The 21,172-nt window shown below is 41.8% G+C and overlaps 1 protein-coding gene across 2 annotated transcripts in view; it reads left to right on the top strand.

The window, feature by feature from the left end:
• Window positions 1–21,172, top strand: part of ntng1a (netrin g1a) — an 81,964-nt gene that overhangs the window by 41,963 nt on the left and 18,829 nt on the right. For both annotated transcript variants that reach the window (XM_070928367.1, XM_070928366.1), the window contains exon 3: window positions 12,788–12,960. In XM_070928367.1, coding sequence (XP_070784468.1) covers window positions 12,788–12,960 — 173 coding nt within the window. The remainder of the gene's footprint in view (window positions 1–12,787; window positions 12,961–21,172) is intronic.

The raw sequence follows: 21,172 nt of genomic DNA, 5'->3' as shown, positions 1-21,172 counted from the left end.
AGACATTTTCATCAGTTGGGGCAAAACATTTTTACTCACCCTGTTGGTATGCTCTGAGAAGGCTTGGAAAAGAAATGCAGGACAACAGAGCATCTTTCAAGTTTTTGGGACCAACCTCCAGCTGCTGAGAAGCCGGTGCAAGCTGGCGAAGAGAAAACATAAAATAAATCCTTGTGTGATGAATTAGTTCCATCTGTCCTTGTAGAATTTAAACTGGTCTCAACACGAAGCCACCTGCAGTCCCCTTATTGTCCTCATGCAGCTTTGACGTCTCGCTTTTTTAAAGGCTGTAAATGTAGATAATGATAACAATAATGTAGAATTAGTTTCCAGTGGTCTACTTGTGTGGAGCATTTACCATTCACAATCGTTTATTCAAGCATGTACCCATCTAGAGACAGCTGTAGTGGGTGTGTTTCCATGTGAGGCGGTATTAATACAGAAGCTAGGCCCCCCTATCCAATTAACTGGATATTCCCAGCTGCAAAATCCTCCCCGAGCAATACACATGTGAACCGTGAAGGTAGAAAAGAAAAAATGTGAGAAGAGGGCGGATTTGAAAAATATGATAGGCGGAGGCAGAATATGAGGTGCGTCGCGTTGGCAGCAGTGGAGCGTAGTGCATCATATCTAGAGGCCACAGCTGCCTGTGCACAGCCATCTGCATACGGCTGCTGGCAACATCGGACAATCGTCGACCACGTCTGTGTCCTTTATGGCAGTGGACAAAAATGGGGCACATTCCCGGTTGGTGGGACAGAAATATTCTGCGTGTTGATGTGTTTCCTGTCCATCAAGCCTTGGTTCAGATGCTTAATTAGCTCTAATTAAGGAGAATGCCAACCATAGAGCCACGCTGCTGGCATGGCTAAAAATGTGGCCAATGTCAGTGTGTTGGTCCACCTTTGAATTGATTGTCAAGAATTTCAGTACAGTTATCCATGATGTCTGAATTTTCCGCGAGCACCACCATGAGGTTGACATTTGTGAAGAAGCTAAACTACAGTGGCCAGGGTTAGCAATACACCTGCTAAACATCAGCATGTTAGCATTGTCATTGTGAGCATTTTAGTATGCCGATGTTAGATGTTCGTGTGATTTTGTGTTATGTAAAAGCCGGGATTCATGTATATCTCTCACTATCACATCAATAACATTCAGACCCAGTATGATGTGGAAAAAAAGGAAAAACATGTATCCAAGGCTCCATGTTGAGAAAATGAAAAGTTGTTTATTAAGCAAAACAAGTCGTGCAAAGTTCTTAGTGTTGCTGTAGTTATGAGAAAAAAAGATTTGAATTCACTTTTAATTTGAATGTGTTTTCTTACAACAAACAAAACATTTCTTCTCAGTGTAAAAGGGCATCTGTCTGATTCCATTTATCCTGTGAGTCTTTAGAAGGTGAATAGGAGTGTGAGTGTTAAGGTGGACTCTAAAGTCCCAGACTATCTCCATGTATAAACTACCTTTTTCCAAGCACAGATTTTTCTCACTGCCTTTTAAAAACCTCCTCTGTCTTTCCCCCACGCTGCCTATCACGCTCACATACAAATGGCAGGATGAAAGGAGGACGGATTTTGACTGCTTAGTCTCTGTTTGCTGAATTGCCCCTTTTTCCGAAGACAATCCAGCTTAAACCTATTGTACTGTACTTTTGTACAGGCCCATGATATTTCATTTTTTAATATTCATAACACAAACAGCAGATTGTTTGCTTTCAGTTGTTCCCTGTCTGAAAGAAGCTGTTGCAGCTGGAGCAGTATTAGGAGGCTGCCTATGCAAACCTCTGAAGGCGTAGTTTGTGTGTGGAAAGGTGAAAGTGGCAATCTTTGCTTTTGAGATAGATGGTGCTTTACAATTGCTGAGGTGGAAGTCTTTCCCAGGTCGGTTGGTTTGGTTTCTAATTCTAATGTTTCCAATAATAGCCGTAGTAGGTACTTCTAAAAGCTCAAAGTTAACAGCTGGTAATGTGAGAAATTAATTTAGAAATTGTCATTTTCTTTTGTTTTGTCACATGAAACCGGCAGCATGAATATTTATCGTCTCAAACTAAATGGGGACACACTCATAAAAACATTTCCTTGTAGCACTACTTGTGGTCATAAACTCGACAGGGTGAAATAAATAAATGAATAAATTGTGTCCAAATATATATTTCTTAATTTTTTCACATTCTTTCATATTCACTTGTAGTGCCTTCTCTTACTGAAAGCAACTGATGTCGGTATTACCCAGTGACGACCCAACATAAAAAACAAGTCCTGTTGGGAGTAAATGGTACAGAACCGCTCGGCCATGAGATAAAATCAAGTACACTGAAAGCTTTATGTACAAATAAAATCAAGCGATAAGCCGCCATGTCACTGACATTGAACCCACAGAAGGCGTACGAGCCAATCCCTCACTATTTATCACAGGCTGGAGGAGTGGAGCGAGTCCAGAGATATGAGGAGCAGAGCTACAAGTGACATAGAGATTTTATCAGCGGAGCAGAGGACAGGAGGCTCGTTGCCTCAGCAAATCCCCTTCCTGTTGTCAGGGACGAAGCAACATTCACTTTTCACTTCAGATGCTGAAGTTTACACTTACTTACACTTCAAGTTGATACACTTGTTTTCTTATTGAGTGCTGCATTGCTGATAATGCAGATGTCATAGTTTGTGCATTGATTTCTTTCTAAATGGGTTTACCATTATTAGTAGCCAGCACAGACAACAAATTGCGTCTGCGTCTTGGACTGGACGACTGTGCTGCTGATGTGCCGCGCGTGACGAGGCAACTCACGCTTCACTGGTATACTGTATATGGGATGTGGTGGCATCACATACAGTATTTCCACAACTAAGGTTAGGTTTGTGTATGTGTGTGTGTGTGTGTGTGTGTGTGGGTGGGTGGGTGTGTGCATATCCTCCAGGCAATATCTATCCCATATTTTATTCCATAAATCCAAATCTGGTTCAGCAGGAATCCAATCTAAAATCCCCACAGACACACACACCCACAGATAATGCAGGCAGCATCTTTGATTCCCATCATGATCCATACATTAATATCCCCATACAAACCAAATGATTAATTACCAACTGTTTACCATTGACTTCCATTAAAATCATGACAGTCTTAATGGGGACAGAGAGCCATTTTCTGATCTGATTTCTCATAAAGCCTTTTTATCTCCAAGTTAGGGTAGCCAATTTCCCTCTATTGTGCCAGAAAGGGGTCTTGGGCGCAGAAAGCAGCCATATCGGAGGCATTTTCTCTTCCTGACTGTCGACAGAGCACATTCAACATTCATGTGGTGACCCATTTCATTAATGGAGAGGCCTTTTTCGACGCGTCTTCCCCCCGTCTTTGTAGGCTACAGCCACCCTCATAATGGGCCCTCCTGTCAGGGTTTGATGACTAATCCCCTCATTGACCTCTCCTTCACTTGCAGCCCCCACCACCACACTGAGGATTCAGTGACTGGTAGAGATGGGGGGGGGGGTGGTTGGCAACACTTGCATAGTCAATGCCATCTGGAAAAACATAAAACACTCCACTCAGAAGTTTAAACATGGTTCTATATTTTACTGTGACTTATTATATATTGTAAGCTTGTTAATATGGTTATATTAGTAGAATATTTTGATATATATGTATAGCGTTTTTAAACCAATATACTAATTTAGATTTAATTGGGTTATGATTTTATGTGCGTATGAGAGAATTAGGACCCTCTAATGTGCCAGTGTTTCTAAAAATCAACACCACCTCATTGATCCCAGTTGTTTCATGTTGGAAAAAGAATGTTGCTTGTTGCGTTGCCTTCATGTGAACATGTTAAAAATTATTTTCCCATTGTTCCTTCCACCATTTGCCAGCAACTCACTCACAACAAACTTAGGCTCCATTTGCACTGAAATTCACCCTCCTGTTTCAGCCCAGTATTGTTAGGAATTACATCCATATTGGATGATTCCACACCTCACTACTTATATCCAATGCTAACATTCAGTGCCAACACAGGAAGTAGTTTTTCCTTTATGTATTGAGGGGGACGGCAAGGGTGTGGAGGTTAGGGAGGTAGACGGGTATGTAGCAGATGTGAGTTTCAGAATTTGTCTCGAATCACAGACTTGCAATTAAAATTTGTATTAACTATTAGATATTGTAGAAAGCGAGACTTTTAAAAGAAAGAAAAACGAAAATAATGCAGGTTTTTGCAGAATTGTCCAATAGGAGTGCCTGTTTTGTGCCATAAAAGAATCTCCTTTCGTGCCACAAAGCGATTCAGAGAATTAAAATACTGTGTAGAAGGAAATGACTGCTATGATATGATAACAGTACTTAATACGTGCGTCTTAAAATTAATGTGATAATGACTTATTGATGTGAAAACAGCATATGTAAGACTTGATAACTCACGCTAATGAACTAAAAACTGCAATGGTAACTATAGGGCTCACCTTGACCTTGAAGTGAAAGAAAGTAGTGATGAATTGTAAAGTGGTACATAATCAGAAATACCAAAAAGAGTTGGCCATAATTTCATGAGTCAGACATCCCACTGAGCTAGCCATATCGGCATGGGTGACATGAGAAGAGAGCCTCGTCAGTGAAGAAAACACCATATGGCAGTATTTCCCCCTCATAAGCTGCAGCAGATACAGCATTTCGAACAGAGGGAGTAGTGTTGACAGCGTCATCGCACTGTTTCTGTTTGTCTAATTCACACAAATACACACACACACACACAGTGACAGCGCTGATGTGGTAAGATCCTAAACCTCGCCAAGCGAGATATTTGATTCTGATCTGAAGACGACAGGGAGTGATGAATAAAAACTGCTTGATAATGTGATCATTGAGTCATGAAAAGCGATTCTGAGCGAGTTATCTTTTGGAGAATGAATGCGGGCGCTCATTATGTATGGCCATCAGATGGTGCTTTAGCCTTCAAGCAGAACAGGAGCGTACAATAGAGCTGCAACTGACAAAAGAGAAAAAGAATAACAATCAAACAAAAGAAAAAGTGCTGTATAGAATTTTCCAGACCTCTGCTCCTTTAGCAAGGTAATGTAACTTACTGGAGCACGATGACTCAGTGGGGATGTGGGGTGATGACGGAGATGATGGTGAAGATGATGGCCAGGCCAAAGTTCATAGGTTTGATTTACTAAGCTGTCCACAAATTACCACAAGAGCCGCATAAATTCATGTCACTGCTAATTTTGTAGCAAGTATTTATTCAAATGACGTACAATGTCGCTGTTCCAAATTTCATACAGTACATGCCTGTGTCATTTTCCCATGAATCCCTGGTGCACATGCATGCGATTTGAATCCAGTATGGGAATGGCGGACCCCGCCACTGGCAATGCAAAGTACTATAAATGTAGGTAACTAATGAGTGTACATACATTTAATGGCCATACCAGAATAAATGCCAGCCATAAATAGTATCAAAAATTGGATTTGATATGATGAAAATTGTATTGTATTGTAACTTTAAGATGTGTATTGTGCATATTTGGAAAGAAACGGAGCAAAAGAATGACTTCAGTATTGGTTTTAAAAACCTATTTTGGAATTCCAATCACACATGCTTAGTGCAAGAAGGAAGGCTGTTTTTTTATTACTATATTTATTTTATTAAGCCCTTTTCTGTGTTCTTTGTGCCATTAAGTGCCTGTATTTATGCACATATTTAGCATATTAAATGTTCTCACTTTTCTGAATTTAACAGCTCCCCATCTTTTTTTTGCTTTTCTGCTAAAGGTCAGTGATTGAATTAAAAAGGCTTCCTTGAATTACATGTGTATGAAAATGTTTAGACTACATGTCCCTGATTTGACAAGACTTCAAGTATAAAAAGCCAGATCAGACTGCTGTTAATAATTTGCTGGTCTTTTGGCTTATTCTGTGGAGCTGAACAGACAGCTTGCACTTTGTGCCTTTTACTCAATATTCTTTATTCACATATTAATCGCTTGAATGTTGTCTCAAGTTGCATCTCAAGGGGTTTATACTCAAATTTAAAAGATTTTAAATAAAAAGAATTTCCCCTTATTTTACTATGAATGCACTGCTGGTCTGTTGGCCTGTGTTGTGGTTTGTGGTGCTGAAGGGACAGCTCCTGTAAAGTGTGTCTTTTACTTTGCTGCAATATTCTTCGTTTCTGTCACTGAAATAGTTTGCATTGTAATAAGAACATCCAGTTTCTTTAATCTTCTATTCCTCTCTCTCTCTGTTTCTCTCTCTCTCAGTCTCTTCTCTATCACTCTCCTCCCTGGTTGCTCAATAAAACAACACATTTTGCACCTGCTTTTCCTACATGTCAAATCATAAATACATTTATGTAAATACATTTATGTATCAATCTGCAACAATAAATCAGTTTCAGTGACCATTTGTATAAATTCCCATTTATCCCCCTATATTCTGCAGACTTACGTTGTAGGGATGACGTGCAGTACATAATACATTAACCAAAACGTGCAATTTTCAGTGGTGCCCCTTATTTATAATTTTGTGTGGGATGGCCTCATATCAAATATAGACAAATTCTTTCTGACTCATTACATCCTAAAACCTGAAATGCCGTTATGAAGGGCACAAATACAAAACCTATGGCCCAGATATAAACACACACAAACCCAGTTCTTCGCTCTCTCTAAATCTTCATCTCTCTTCTCTCTCACACACACACCATGTAGCCTCTCATTTAATTTAGTGGAAACGTTGCCCCCTCTGGTCTATCCAGGGCTCATGTTTTCAACACAACAGTGAGCACAGTAACCGCCAGAGCTATTAATGACCCTCGCTCTGGGTTTAACAGGGAAAAGAGATGCTAAGAGCGCTAAGAGTTAACCCTTCTGCTAGCTGGGAAACTGCCAACATTTTCTGTAATTACACCTGCTCTTTGGGTCCTACCCTGGTTTCAGATTCTGGCCCCTGGTGGGCTTAGCCATGGGAGATGTCTGCTCCAGACATCGGGATTGTGTAACGAGGAAGACGGTTGCCAAAGTTTAATGGCTAGTGACATTAGCAAGCGGCAACAAGATAACAGAAGTTAATTAAGAAGTAGTGGCTTTTATTATTTTCCACATTCCCTGCTATTCAGTTAACATTGTAGTGTCATTTCACTTGCATGCAGGAGATTAAAAAAATGTTGAATAAATTGGTGATACAGAGCACCAAACAGATACTTGAGAAAATGTGTGGCTGTGGATGAGGCATTACACATGCTCTCTCTTTCTTTCTATGCACATACACACACACACACACACACAGAGGTCAAATGCAGTCTGACCCCCACAGTCTGTGGACTAGCTACCGTCTCAAACCGATCAATGCTGCAGGATCTTTGGGGAGTTACTTCTTTTAAGGGCTCCAATCAGTGATGTCGCTTATGAAATGACAAGATCGCTTAATGTCACGTCTCCACCTGGCCTCGCCTTGAATCTGTGCAGTGCCCTCCTCCTCCTCCGCAGTGATGGAGCTCTCTCCCTCCTCCGCAGAGCCTCTTCTGTCGCTGGGTCCGCAGCCAATAGTCTTTAGCTGAGAGCAGTATCAGTGAGGCCCAGCATGTCGATTGTATTGAGCTGGCTTGGCATGTCACAGGCAGTAAGGACCTCTTGATTGACTCCTGCTTGGATAGCATGTCCAACTCCATACATTAGTAATGCCGAGGATTCAATAGATGGATGGCCCGGACGGATTGTTGCAGGCAGGCGGCACATTTACCTCAACGCAGGGAACCGGAGATGAACTGAACTTGCAGTGTGATGACAAAGATTACATTGTGTGGATGCAGTAGAGGATAAGATAGATAATTATTGTCATGCCATTTGAGTTTTGCGAGATCTTGTTATTTTTTTTACATTTATAATGACTTATTTTGAGAGGAACATACAACAGAAACAAGAACCCCTCATCAGCTCACCAAAACAATCATTAAAATCATTTAAAATGCTGCAGTTTTTAAGCTAGCTGCCGTAGTTCAGCAGCTGGGTCACTACTGTGTGTGCTACTGCAAGACTTAATTGGCTACTTGATAGCATATCACTTTTCCATTATGTGCTGTTGTAAATATGAGCACAGCCAGGCAGTGCAACTAAGCAGATATGTCTGTAGCTTCTATAGAGACTTGACTCCCCTGCGTGAAGTCATTTGTTCATGTACGTTGCATCTTTATGAACTGTAATGAAAACAGTTTACTCGCCCAAACAGCCAATGTACCCACCGTAGGTGGTACATGTAAGCTCTGCAGCAATATCTGTCTATCTCAGAAACCGTATATGTACATACTGAATAGGTCTATAATGTCTCATCATGCTGTGCCTTTGTAAATGTATTTTCTCATGCCAACAAATTGAACCAAAAATCTACATTTAAGAGTAACACAGAGAATCTGCCGTGATTTGTCCCACAGCCTCCACTTTTCTCTAACTGCCCACTTTCTAGTGAGAGCAGAAGGACGGATGGCGAAGAAGGATATAATTAGGGGGAGGTTGGGGGCTGAGGTCCGTCCCAAGAGAGCTGGTGCTGAGATCTCACTCCTTCTACTTCCCACAATGCACTGCAGGCCGAAGGGGGGGGGCTATTAGCAGGTAACACGTTAGCAGGTGGGCAGATCTGTTTTAAGCCAATACAGGAGGCAGCTGCAAGCTCCATCGTCACTGGAGAAGAGCCCAGTAGTGTAGATCGCTATAAACGTGTGTGTGTGTGTGTGTGTGTGTGTGTCTGGGGAGATCAGGTGGGACAAATATATTACAGTACAGTAAATTTCATTCTGCGTGTGTTGTACAATTATCCATTCCACAGACAATAGATCACCTGCACACACACACACACACACACACACACACACACACCTCAAGGCCTTTCTACCAGCCACTCCTGTGTTTCTATCTCATTTTCATCACACATAATTAAGCTGGAGTCTTCTCTGAACCCCCCCCCAACCACCCTCACCACTTCCCCCACCCCACTGCCCGCCCCTTGCAACCCCCGGTGTGTCGCTCATTTACAGCAGACCCTGAATGCAGACACAAGCTACAAAAAAAAGCGTTTATTAACCGGCTGTTTGACCCATTTGGCTTGCGTATGAAAACACCTGGGCGTTAGATTGAAATTTAATTGCTTCACTTAGTTAACCCACTTAAGGACCATGTTGAGTTTAGTCTGCTCAATTTGTTGGGATCAGCAGCTTTGTACGTTGGGGATGTTGTAGGCTTGGATTATGGATAATTACTATTAATTAGTGGCTGATACTTTTGGCTTTGAAGCCACGATGAGCAAAATAGAGCGATGTCGGGGAATGAACTTGGCTGAATGGAATTATGTAGATAACGGCTGAAGTGATGGAAAGGAAAGGGGCATTTTATCTGTGAAGCAGGGCATTGGGTTGCTTTGTTTTTGTTTGTTGTTGCTGGCATCATCAGTGGGATGGCACAATATGTCGTCTGCACCCATGGTGTCAATCAGAATCCCATTACTGCAGAGGTCACAGACACACTGCTCCAGGTAAGCTAAGTCTCAATGGGCTGCTTCGCTTCCACCAGGATAACAAAAAATAATAAAATTTTGCGCCCCAACAGTATCTCCTGTCCCCCACATTTCAAGGAGAACTTTAAACTCTCGTCAGATGTAAGAATATGTTTGCTGCTTTCTCTCAGACAAAATGGAACCAAAACTTCTAGCGATTTGATTACCTCATGGGTAATTTTATGAATACGTATCAGGACCTTTAGCTCACAGGCGGTAGCTGGCACACTCAATAATGCCTCGAGCAATATCACTTTGAGAGCACCACACAAAAACAAAGATGCCTTATCCCTATGAATATTTATTAATAGGAGATGCTGGAGCTGAGTTAAAAATGACAGACTAATAGGTGGATGAAGGAGAGATATTAAGAGAATGATACAAAGACTGATGGAAAGTCAGGGGGCGAGAACCCACAGAACTTTCAAAGTGAAGCATGCCCCAAAGGAAATGAAGACACAACAATGTGCGTATAGGGAGCCCTGGAGGAAATTTGCTATTAAAATGCTGTTAAATACACGTTTACTTGGCTGCTTCTCTGAAGCTGCCGTTGCTGGTGCAGCGGCGAGGGAGCCTCCCCTGGTGTCCACATTCAGGAGCCACTGCTGATTGGCAGCGCAACAGCACTGGTGGGCATGAGACCCTGAGGGCCTCACTAGCGGCCTCCATCATAATGCCGACGGCGCTACCATTTCTGGACGCTGATTAAAATGTTGGCGAGGTTAAAAGAAGCTGAAGGTTACACCACAAAGGGCTTCATATGAAGTCGTTACACACCGCATTCCCTACCCACTCCTCTTACACACACACACTCACAAGGCAGACTTTTTCAACAGAGAAGGAAAGACGGCACATTGAACAACGATTCAACCACTAATGGACGTTGAAGTGGTTTACATTTTGATCGAATCCTTTCCAAAATTCCTTATTGGATCCATTTAACTTTTAACATTTGTAACCAAAGTTAAAAACAAAGCTCAAACATTAGTTTGAGATATGTTATATCAGCTTCCATTGGCTTTGAAGGCAGAAACACTACAGTTTGGAGCACCAGCCTAATTACTGTTCACATCCTGTAGCTACAACCTGAAAATGAGATGAGCAGCATAAAATATGAAATGCTGTTTAAAAATGCATCTGACACGATGAAATAACAGGTGTAGTCTAGACACCTTATATTTCATGAGCTATTTACTCCACATAATGCATGTCCCCCGAAATGTCAAAGTAACAGAGCTTTACTGGGAATGGTAACTGTAATATAATTATTGAATTTCAAATTTGAATTACACTACTGTAACTCCTTACTAAGGAGTGTGTTACTGCCCATCACTAAATTTAAACTAGTGAAATCTAGGGTCAGTGCTGGCTAAAAATAAGAAGCCTCATAAGAAGCCTAAATGTTTTGAACAATGTTTGTGGTGGTCTTTAAAATAAGCAAGCAGAGACAAAAGTGTCCATATCAGATTCAATAGCCTCTGAGTATTTTATCAAAACGTAACCAGCTCCAAACCCGAGTCAGCACAGAGCCCTTGAATTTGTGGCAAATAGCAGATACGTTGAGTATCAGGGTCAAGGAGTGCTGAGTGCTTTCCCTCCAAATTATTATATTTATTCGAGGATCAAGCTAAGCTGTGGAGAGGCAGAATGGGAAGGGTGAAAGAGGCCAGCTGTCACCCGAGTATTTTATCTGTGCCATCTCCCTCCTCAACACCTTTCCCTCCATCTCTCTCTCTCTCTCTCTCTCTGCCTGAGGAACGAATGGAAAGTTGCCTTTCTTTCACCTGGGTCCTTGTAAAAAAAAAAATTGCTGGATGAAAGGGCACTCTCAAAGGAGGGAGGCCGACTTGAATAGTACCATTTTGTCTGCCTCTCAGCACTTCCTCCTAAAATAAACAAACACAGCCACGGTTCCATTCATCTACGATGAGTCATGCCTGTTGGAAGTCAGATTCCCAGTGTTTATTTAAAGTTGCAGCCACTGTTGGCATTGGCACTGGATCGTGACTCATGGCACGCTTTGGAAACAATAAGGTTATCTTTGAGAATCAAGCATCCGCGTGCTGATGTTTTGGGCGTGTGTCGTATCACATTTCAGCTTTAGATGTCAAGCAGTGAGTGATTCCAGCTCTGGTCTCGCCTAAACTCTAGTAGTCTTCTTGTAGTAGGACACCAGTACAACAGGAATAGACAGGGAGAGGACAAAATATGGGAAACACTGTGTGAAAAGGAACAGAACTTTGCCTTTGTAATTGTGATTACATCACGTCAGAGACAAATTCAGAATTCCGCTATTTTAAATGTAAATAAACTATTTAAAGCCCATCGGACTACCTTGAAATGCATTGTCACAAAGCTTTATCACGACCTTTGCAGAGAAAATCCACTCAGTCTCACACAGAAAAGTTCTTCAAAAAGAGGTCTAGCAATTCAAAGTTCTCTATATTCCTCGGAGTACTTTATGTTGCATGAGGATCATAAATTCATTTAACAGGTAGATATCCCCTCAATGCTCATCTAGCCACAGCAGAAAAATGAATTTGCTGAGTTTATTGTTAAATGAAGGTTCTGGTGAGCAGGATGTGAGCGGAGGATTTAGTGCACCTTAAGGGAATCCCTCTTTTCCAAACTGAAAATATGCTTCAAAGATCTCATCTCATATTAATTTGTCATGGCGAACATCGCCATGCCGTTGCTCCACGCCGCCCTCTGGCTAACTCTGAGCTGTTCGTCACCCTGCACAGCTACAAGCCTCAGTGCCGTCATTCTCCCAGTGCTTGTTCCACAATTTAGCTTGGCTTGTTTTCCCTCAGCCTCCCCTCGCACCTCTTTGTCCCTCTCTCCCTCCTGATCTTCCCTCGCCCATCAACTGTGACCTTATCGCAATTATGCATCCTCCAGTGGGACAATTAAAACTGAGCTACCTTCCTGAGTGGAAGGAGAGGGAGGAGAGGGGGAGGGAGGGGGGAGAAAGAAAAGGGAGGAAATAATGATGCCAGATTTGTTTGTGCAATCGCCTTTGAACTAGCTCCTCTTGAAGTTGAAGAAGCAACTGTTTTAGCTGTTCTGACTGTGTTCCAATGCCACCGGTAGTGAAGGACACGCTGCCCTTCAGCCGCATTTTCCGACAAAATAAAAGCTGTCTGTTTTTCATTCAGCGGCGGGGAAAATTCACTCGTGTTGACGTGGCTGTCCTCTTTCAACTCCACCTCCACCCCCCCCACCCCTCCCGACCACCCTTCTCCCTCCTTGACAGGTGCAAGTGCAACCTTCACGCCAACAGCTGTGTGTATGACAAAGAGAAGTTGAGCTGTGAGTGTGAACACAACACCACTGGGCCCGACTGTGGCCGCTGTAAGAGGAATTACCAGGGGCGAGCGTGGAGTGCTGGTTCCTACCTGCCCATCCCCAAGGGCACGGCTAATATCTGTGAGTACACACATACACACACACACACGCACACACACACACACCACAGACATGTTGAGTAATTCAAAGGATGGGTCACACGACAGAGCTGGTATTGGTATAAATACAAGCGCTGGACAAAATAATGAAGATTTCCCATTCAATTATGAATTTGAATAACTAAGGCATCTACACAAACAAATGTTAAGGGAATAGATGAATCCCAATTAGCAGTGTCCTGTGTCTCATCTCAGAGACTTCTGACGATCACCACGTTCATAGTGAGATATTGAGTTGTGAGGTTTCAAAGCAATGTGAAGCAATTAGCGACGTTTCAAAGAGATAAAAGGCAAAGAAGCAAAGAGAGCGTATGTTTGATTTGTCGTGTCCTGTGGAAACATATGTGTCCAAACCAAAGACCGGAATGTCATTTTAGAGTTATTCTAAAGCTTCTCAGTTAGTGTGAAACGAACCATCTACTCTGATGCATCCCAAGGCTGTGAAATTGGGATATTTTGACATTAAAATCCTCTCAGGAGTAGCTGGAACCGACAAATCAATCAAACAAAAAAAATCTACAAAATGATGAGAAATGATGCCAGTAATGGGTTAACCGCATAAACAAAGAGAACAGTGTCAGCAGGTCACTGATAGCGAAATCACACACTTAAAAGCGCAGCCGATAAATGCATCCACACTACACAGAATTACAGTCTCTAAGCATAGTCAGTCTGGCAACAACCTGAGTCCTGCCATGTCAGAGCAGGTGTAAGCAGCAGCAGAAGCCCCGTGTCTGACTTCACTCTTCGTTACCGTCTTCCTTTACAAAAACACCCACGACATCAAGACAGGGCTTTGACTGAAAAGACCATGCACGCTCTGTATGTGAACAAACTGAGTGCTCAGGGTCAGGGTTTCAGTTCACTTTACCTTTGTGTGTTTTTTTTCCACCTGTATTCAACAGGGGAAGTGACTTGTAGACCTCATGAAATAAGCACTGCTTTGATGAAACTGTAACTGAGAACAGTGTTTTAGGAGGTATTAACGAACAAAGCAAAATAAAATAGTACAAATTATATACAATATTGTGCATAATTTTTAGTGTTAGTGATTTTTCCTCATGACTCAATCTTATATTTTCCACCCAAACTACTGTATAAAAAATACTTAAGCGGCCACGTCATTCATTTCTTTTCAACCTTTGTTGATGTGGGCCTTGTGCAACAACCACTCGTATGAACAGATGTGTTAGTAAGTGGTACATGCTAGTGATTAATACGTATTAATATATTCTAATTGTATTGGGTCCACTAATATGACTACTAATTCCGCTAAATACGTTCTATTTTGGAGCTCTGCAGTGTGAAGGTCTTCTTTTTACCCTCATATGACATTTCTGTGAATGAAACGTATGTACGTAATGGCAATTTATGCTGTTGATGCTAATGAGCCAATCTCATGAAGACGCACCTACTCATGAACAGGTGGCTTTCATCAAGTTGAAACGAGCAATTTACAACAACTTGTGCAGTGAAGAGAGTGCACAAGATTTAGGATAAGAATGCGAAAAGTTCTTGCGTGAGGCCCATTGTTTGTGATACTGGGCAATACAAATGAACTTGCCCTGACTAGAAGGAGGAATGCCAAGTATATAATACAATCTCCATTTCCTCTTTCTTTTCAAGGGTTCTCTCTACAACCCATACACAAACTCTTGCTGTTTATTATTAATTTGGATCCCCAACAGACAAAAGCAACAGCTGCTGTTCCTTGGGTATGAACAAATCAAGGACACAGTGTCACACAGTACTCCCTACATACAGTAGTTTAGTGGCACTGAAATGAGGAAATAAAAACAGTCAGCGTCATCCCATTCTTATTATCCTCTGCATACAATATATAAATACAGGATTCGTAGCAGCCGGTTTGCCTGCTACACATCTACTAAAACAGCAATGAGCAGCAGTGCTCTAAGTTTGAGTGTGCTGGCATTCATTTTGAAAGTTGTGTCCCGCCCTGCACCCTTATTGCATCCGCTGCGATTTCTGCCTTCCTCTGCGGTGCTCGAGGACTCTCGGCCACCGGCTGATGACTTATTCTCCCTCCCGGAGGATCTGTGTTATGAGACTTAGGGAGGGTTAGTGAAATAGCCGTTCCCAGAGCCCAGATTGACAGCACATTATTAAAAAAGGTGACACACACACAGGTGCTCATCCAGACCTCCACACTCACTCTTCAAAGCATTCACACACACATTCATAACTACTACACAAGGACACACACACACTCCCTTTGCCCTGCAAGTGATGAAAAACAGTCTTAGTATAAAGTGCATTATTATACTTTGTCTTGGAGGGGAAAAAATCCATAATGCAATAACGCTGTGAAAAATCTATAGGAAAGCAAGGCTATCCCTGCTGAATAGAAAAAAAATGCAAAAGGCTGACAGAGAAATGCACCTTGTGCTGTTTTGCAATTTTCAAGCCCATTCAACACCAATTCCAAACGTCTCCTTCACTCTCAATGTTTTCCCTCGAACCCAGTGAGCATATGGCAGCTCTTCGGAGACAAATTTGTCAAAGATGAAAATTTAATTAAGATTTAATTTCTTTTTACTATGCCCATCAAGTCGTCTGATGCGATAAGGGGATCGATGAATCATCATCCGAAGGGGGCGTGGAGTGTGTGTGTGTGTGTGTGTGTGTGTGTGTGCGTGTGTGTGTATGTGTTCGTCTCACAATGGCACGAAGAAGAAGAACAGGATTTAAAAAGTGATGATGAAAGAAAAGGATGGTGGAGATAGAAGGAGGAGAAGTGGGCATCACTCTCTGTCACAGCTAACTCAGCCTTCTGGGGTGGCTCTGACTCTCTCGCTTTCCCTCTCCGTCTACGTCTCTCACCCCCCCACCCCCACACCCGTCTCTCAGCCTCACTCATTCTCGCTTCCTCCCTCTGTGGAGACAGAAGGAGAGGGATCAGTTTGAGAATTAACTATGGCAGTTCATTTCACTGTAGGGCTGAGGATACTGAGGGAGATCGAAGCCGGCGGTGGTTTGGGGCAGTAATGGGTGGCCTCTGAAAAGTTGATTTCAAATAGTAAAAATGTATCCTGAGTGTTGTAATAAAAAAGGAAAAATCCTTAAATGCACTTTAAATGGATAACTGGATTTTACTTTTTTTGCATCCTATATGTGCCTGCATGCAGTGTGTGTATGTATGTTGATTATCTTAGCTTAGCTTAAGTGCTGATGGGATCAGCAGCAACTCCACTCAAAATTAAGGTTTCAAGTAGCATCTACCCATTCAATCAAACTGGTACACACATGCACATACACACACTCATACAGAATGTGTACACACACTCATGGTCACTCAACAGAGCACATACAGGAGAGCAATGAGGGTGTATACATGTACCTTAGCTAAGATGCTACAGTCCTCTAGAAATGGGGAGTTTTATAAATTGAATTTAGATTAGTTTTACAATCTGTAGTCTAACTTGCTGATTTCTGTTTTGTAGGTTATTTTGTAAACAGACAGAATGAAAACTTGAATTTGCCAAATGCATTATTCATCGGGAATTCTCAAATCCCTCAGCAGATGACCAACTTTATTGTTGTTCATCAGGAAAGATGCATTCTGACTTCATCCAGGGTAAAGCTTTAAATGAAAAAAGATCACCCGTGAAAGACCAGCTGAGATTGTGGGAAAGGAAAAAGAGAAGCTGTTGAAGGTTGTAAAGGTTGTGACCGCGTCTACATGGTGAGTGCGACCTTGCTGCATGATGACAGCCCTCCAAATCTTCAAGATAAGATATCCTTCCAATCACCTGCAGTCATTCCTTGTGATGATCACACAGTTGTACATGATGTACATAACGTTTTTGAAATGGTCATTCAATTCAAATATGTCTATATATTTAAACAAATCATGTATTCATTCAATTTTAAATTTTGCAAATAATTGTATTCAGTAAAATTGCATTTTCTCTCAATTTCAAAACTTTGAAATTAAGCCGAAGATTAAATCTTCATTTGTTCTGTCCGGAGCTTGATAAAATGAATAGATTTCCTTGTCAGGACAGGATTAGAAGACACTTGCTTGGATTTAGCTGGAGACAGACTCAAAGTTTATGGCTCTCCTTTGATCAAAGCTGTAAAAGGCGTGGACATGCAGTCACTGTAATGATTCATCCCCTGCTTGCAGAGAAGACCAACACTAACCCTCCACCGTCTGGAGGACTGAAAACTCTGCATTTCTGGTCCCACGTGAAAATGAAAAGAAGCACTGCTATATCTGGAGGTGACAGTCACAATAACAACACATATTATTTTATATGACTTACAAATTGCATTTCTTCTGCTGTTGCTCTCTAATTAGTGTACATTAATGCAGAGCTACCAGATGCTACAGCCTTATTATGAGTCCTCTAGTCCAACTGTGAGGTGCTGATCATGGAAATGTGACCAAACAAACACACACACACACACACACACACACATAATGCCTCACACTCATTTGCACAGACATATATACACACACTTAGATTTTCTGATTGATCTTCCCACTTGTACAGAGTTTCTATACATATTTCAATGGCAAGACCAAATCCTACAGGAACTGATAATGCCACTGTATAATTTATCTCTTTTGTGAGTGAACACAAACATCCATTACTGCATATGGGTCTCTGAGATGTGTTCTTTATATGTGTCAGTGAACGTGCTTCGGATTTGATTGGAATTTGAATGGTTTGCACAGACATATAGCAAACTCCCTTCAAAAATGTCTTGTTTTAATAATTATTTTAGACAGTCAAATGGTTTAATGAGCCCTGGGTAGCACATTACTAACAGATGCATTAGTGTAATCATATTACTTCACTAATGAAGCACTAATGTAATCACATTACACATGCGCCAATACATGTGTTCCATTTAGAATTTCAACAAAATGAATGCTTGATGCTTTTGGAAAACCTTTTTTTGTACCTTGCCATTGCTTGACAAAAATATGAAGGTATTTCATTTGAGTGTCATTCCTCTTTAAATCTGAAGACAGTGAGCTTTGCGAGACAGACTGCTCTGTGTAAAATGAGAGTTTTTCTTTTTTTTTTCGTCAGGCTCACAGCTCTACTGTGTATTCAATTAGTGCCATGTGTTTATGCATCTACACACATAAACACCCTCTCTCTCATACACAGCACCCACTCATTTATGCTTTCATTCCCTTTTATGCAGCTATTTTAATTTCCATTTTAGCTTATTCCCATTCTCCTTCTTTTTTTCCTTGTAAAACTCATCGCCTGTTGTTTTGCATCCTCTCATTCTGTTGCTCCTTCTGCCCTTCTTCTCCGCCACCTTTTTCTTCCCCTTGGTCTTCTCCTGCCTCCGCCTGTTCTTGCTCCATCTCCTGGTTTTGTTTAATGCTCTCTCTCTCTCTCTCTCTCCCCCCCCCCCCCCCCCACAACACCCCCAACCACCCCAGAGACCGAGCTTGTTTACTCTGTCTTTTCCACATCTCGGCTCTGTGCAGCTGTGACGGTAATCTTTCTTTCAAATATTTGTTTCTTCCATCTCCAGATTTTTTTTTTCACTCCATCTCCCCATTGCTGCCACCACCAACGTACACCTCATTCCTTCCCTGAAATCTTAAACTGTGCTTCTTCTAACTTGGCTCCTGGGCACTTTAAGACTTGCCACCTTCAATTCAGATCTACACATTGAGAGCGAGTGAGCGAGCGAGCCGAGCACTTCGGCGAGGCAAGCCGTAATTTTGCTCCTGAGGAATTCAATCAAGTTGCATGCCATGCGCTTGTGTTTTGGCAGCCTTTCCGCTGCTAACCAGTTAGCAATGCCTGTCACCATCACTGGGCTCTATGTAGCCAAACAGCTCCAGATAATGATGGATTGCTATAAAATGATGGCAGCCAGGGAAAGTAATTACCAACTTTGCCTGCGGTGGAAATTCAGCAGATAAGCCCCTTTCCAGAGGCAGTCCAGGTAGCGCCAAGGCAAACGGGTGAGACACATCGAAGGTCAAAGCAGAATGGATACTGACAGAAACAATGTAATGATGCCCACAGTCACACACACACACACAATCTTACTTCCACGCCAACAAATGAATGTGCTCTTGACAGTAGAATCTAGGAACCATATGACCAATGTGATATCCCCTTTTTGACAGATTAGCTTGTTCAGTGAGGATGTATGCCAAAGATTTAAAGCCCATAGATCCATGAGAGAACATTTTATTATTGGTTTCTGATAATCCATTAGGAGGGTTTCCGTGATGGTCTTGGATGGGTGACAACATAACTGGAAGTAAACCAGTGAAGGATGAACATCAAGCACTGGGACTTGTAACCACACTGCTCTCTGAAGTGAGATTTATTGTAAAAGAATAAATATTGTAAATCAGTTGATGCCCCACATGATTCAGGCTCTCTGTGTACTGTATTTTAATGCCCACATTTGTGTGTTCTGTCGCATGTGCTGGCCCCATGTGCGCAAAGATCCTGTTCAGTGAATCGCACACCCCTCAGAGATCATGTTCACCACCCAGCGGCTCGCAACCATGATCCCTGCACAGCTCGTAAAAAATCAATGGAGCGCACCGTCAACATAAGCAGCTTCTAATGCTCTTCCTGTGCGATAGGACAAAATTAGATTGCAGCAGTGCCCCGTAATGGCGGGGCCGGGCAGGTGAAGGTGATTGGAAATGACTGTGATTGTAAATTAATCGAATGACCCGACATGGGATCCTGGACATCTGCTCGAACCCCACAGGTTGTTCATGAAGCGGCGAATAATTGCACTGACAGGCCATTGGTGTTCTAGATCATGACCTGGAAGAAAAGGTTATTTGGTACTGAACTAGACACATTTGACAAAAGTGTAATTTGTCAAATGAGTAGTCATTTTGACTACTCCAACACTTTGTTTGTTTGAGCAGGACATTATATCAACATCATAACTGCATAAGAAAATGCAATGCATCATAGAGGGAGTAGAGTAACGCCTCATACATAAGCTAAATCATTTTCATGCTACACCTATTTGATGTGTGGTGAAAATGAATACATTGAGTCATGCCTCGTTCATAACGTCACCTTTCTTTCACTAGCGTGATGGGTTCAACACTTCATGTCCTTCCAGTACATCAGTATTGCTGGTGTGTCTCTGACATTTAGCTGCCACCAAACAGCAGTCATGTACAGTTGGTACAGTGCAGCACTTTGGGAATATTTTATCTGTATAAACACTGTTGCGAAGAATATTCTGTCTGCTCAAAACTCCACCACAAAAATGAGCAAGTCTCTGTCTGTCTCTCTGGTTTAACATTTATATCCCTCTCCAGTTTATGTAGAGGGTCCCCTGCAAATCTTCCAGACTAGATGTAGATAGAGCCTGTGTATTATTGCTCTGTCAGCTACTTAACCAGGCCCTGTTTAGCACTACATTACTGTTGTTGGGTTTTTTTGCAGTTCCGTTACAGGGCTAAAACACTTGCAGTCTCACATTTTGACTTGAGTATACAAATGGATCTTGTATAATGCTTGTTTGGCTCGGCAGTGTATGCATAAATAGAGTTTGCAGTAGCCTACATGTGTTGGTCAATGACATTGGTGTCCATATCTCATATAATAATACAGACTGATTGGTTACACACTTAACTGTAAAGACTGCACATTACATATACATAATTCAGTGTCTGCTAAGCCCTGCCCCCCGTAGTTAGTGTTGTTACACCTGTCAAGCTTTTTGTTCTCATACAGAACATTATGCAGTTTAGAATTATAACGGAGCAGATTTACCACTCACCACTAATTTCGGAAATGGTAGCCGTTTAAAGTTACTAGAGAAAGGGCTTTCAGGGTGAGGACTAACCGTTGTGTTTGCTAAACCTAACATTATCTCAGATAGCGTTGGCTGGGGTTGCCAACTTCTGATAGCATCCAGGATTGGCTTCTATTGTGAGGTAATACTACACAGTGGATATGAAAGTCATGAACCAGGCTTTTTTTTATGTAACCTGTAGCTTAACCCCACAAACTAATTACTGCTTGGTTAAGGCAGGTAAACTGGACTAAACTTGGCCAACTGTTATGGTTGCTAAGCTATGATTGGACAATCTTTGTTTAGCAAACAGTCAATTACATATTATATAAATACATATTTTACTGTAGAATTTATTAGTAGCTGTATACAGGAGGCACTTTGAATTAATT

The sequence above is a fragment of the Enoplosus armatus genome, chromosome 21 (assembly GCF_043641665.1).
Source record: "Enoplosus armatus isolate fEnoArm2 chromosome 21, fEnoArm2.hap1, whole genome shotgun sequence".
NCBI lineage: Eukaryota > Metazoa > Chordata > Actinopteri > Centrarchiformes > Enoplosidae > Enoplosus > Enoplosus armatus.
This window is presented reverse-complemented; position numbering and strand designations above follow the sequence as displayed.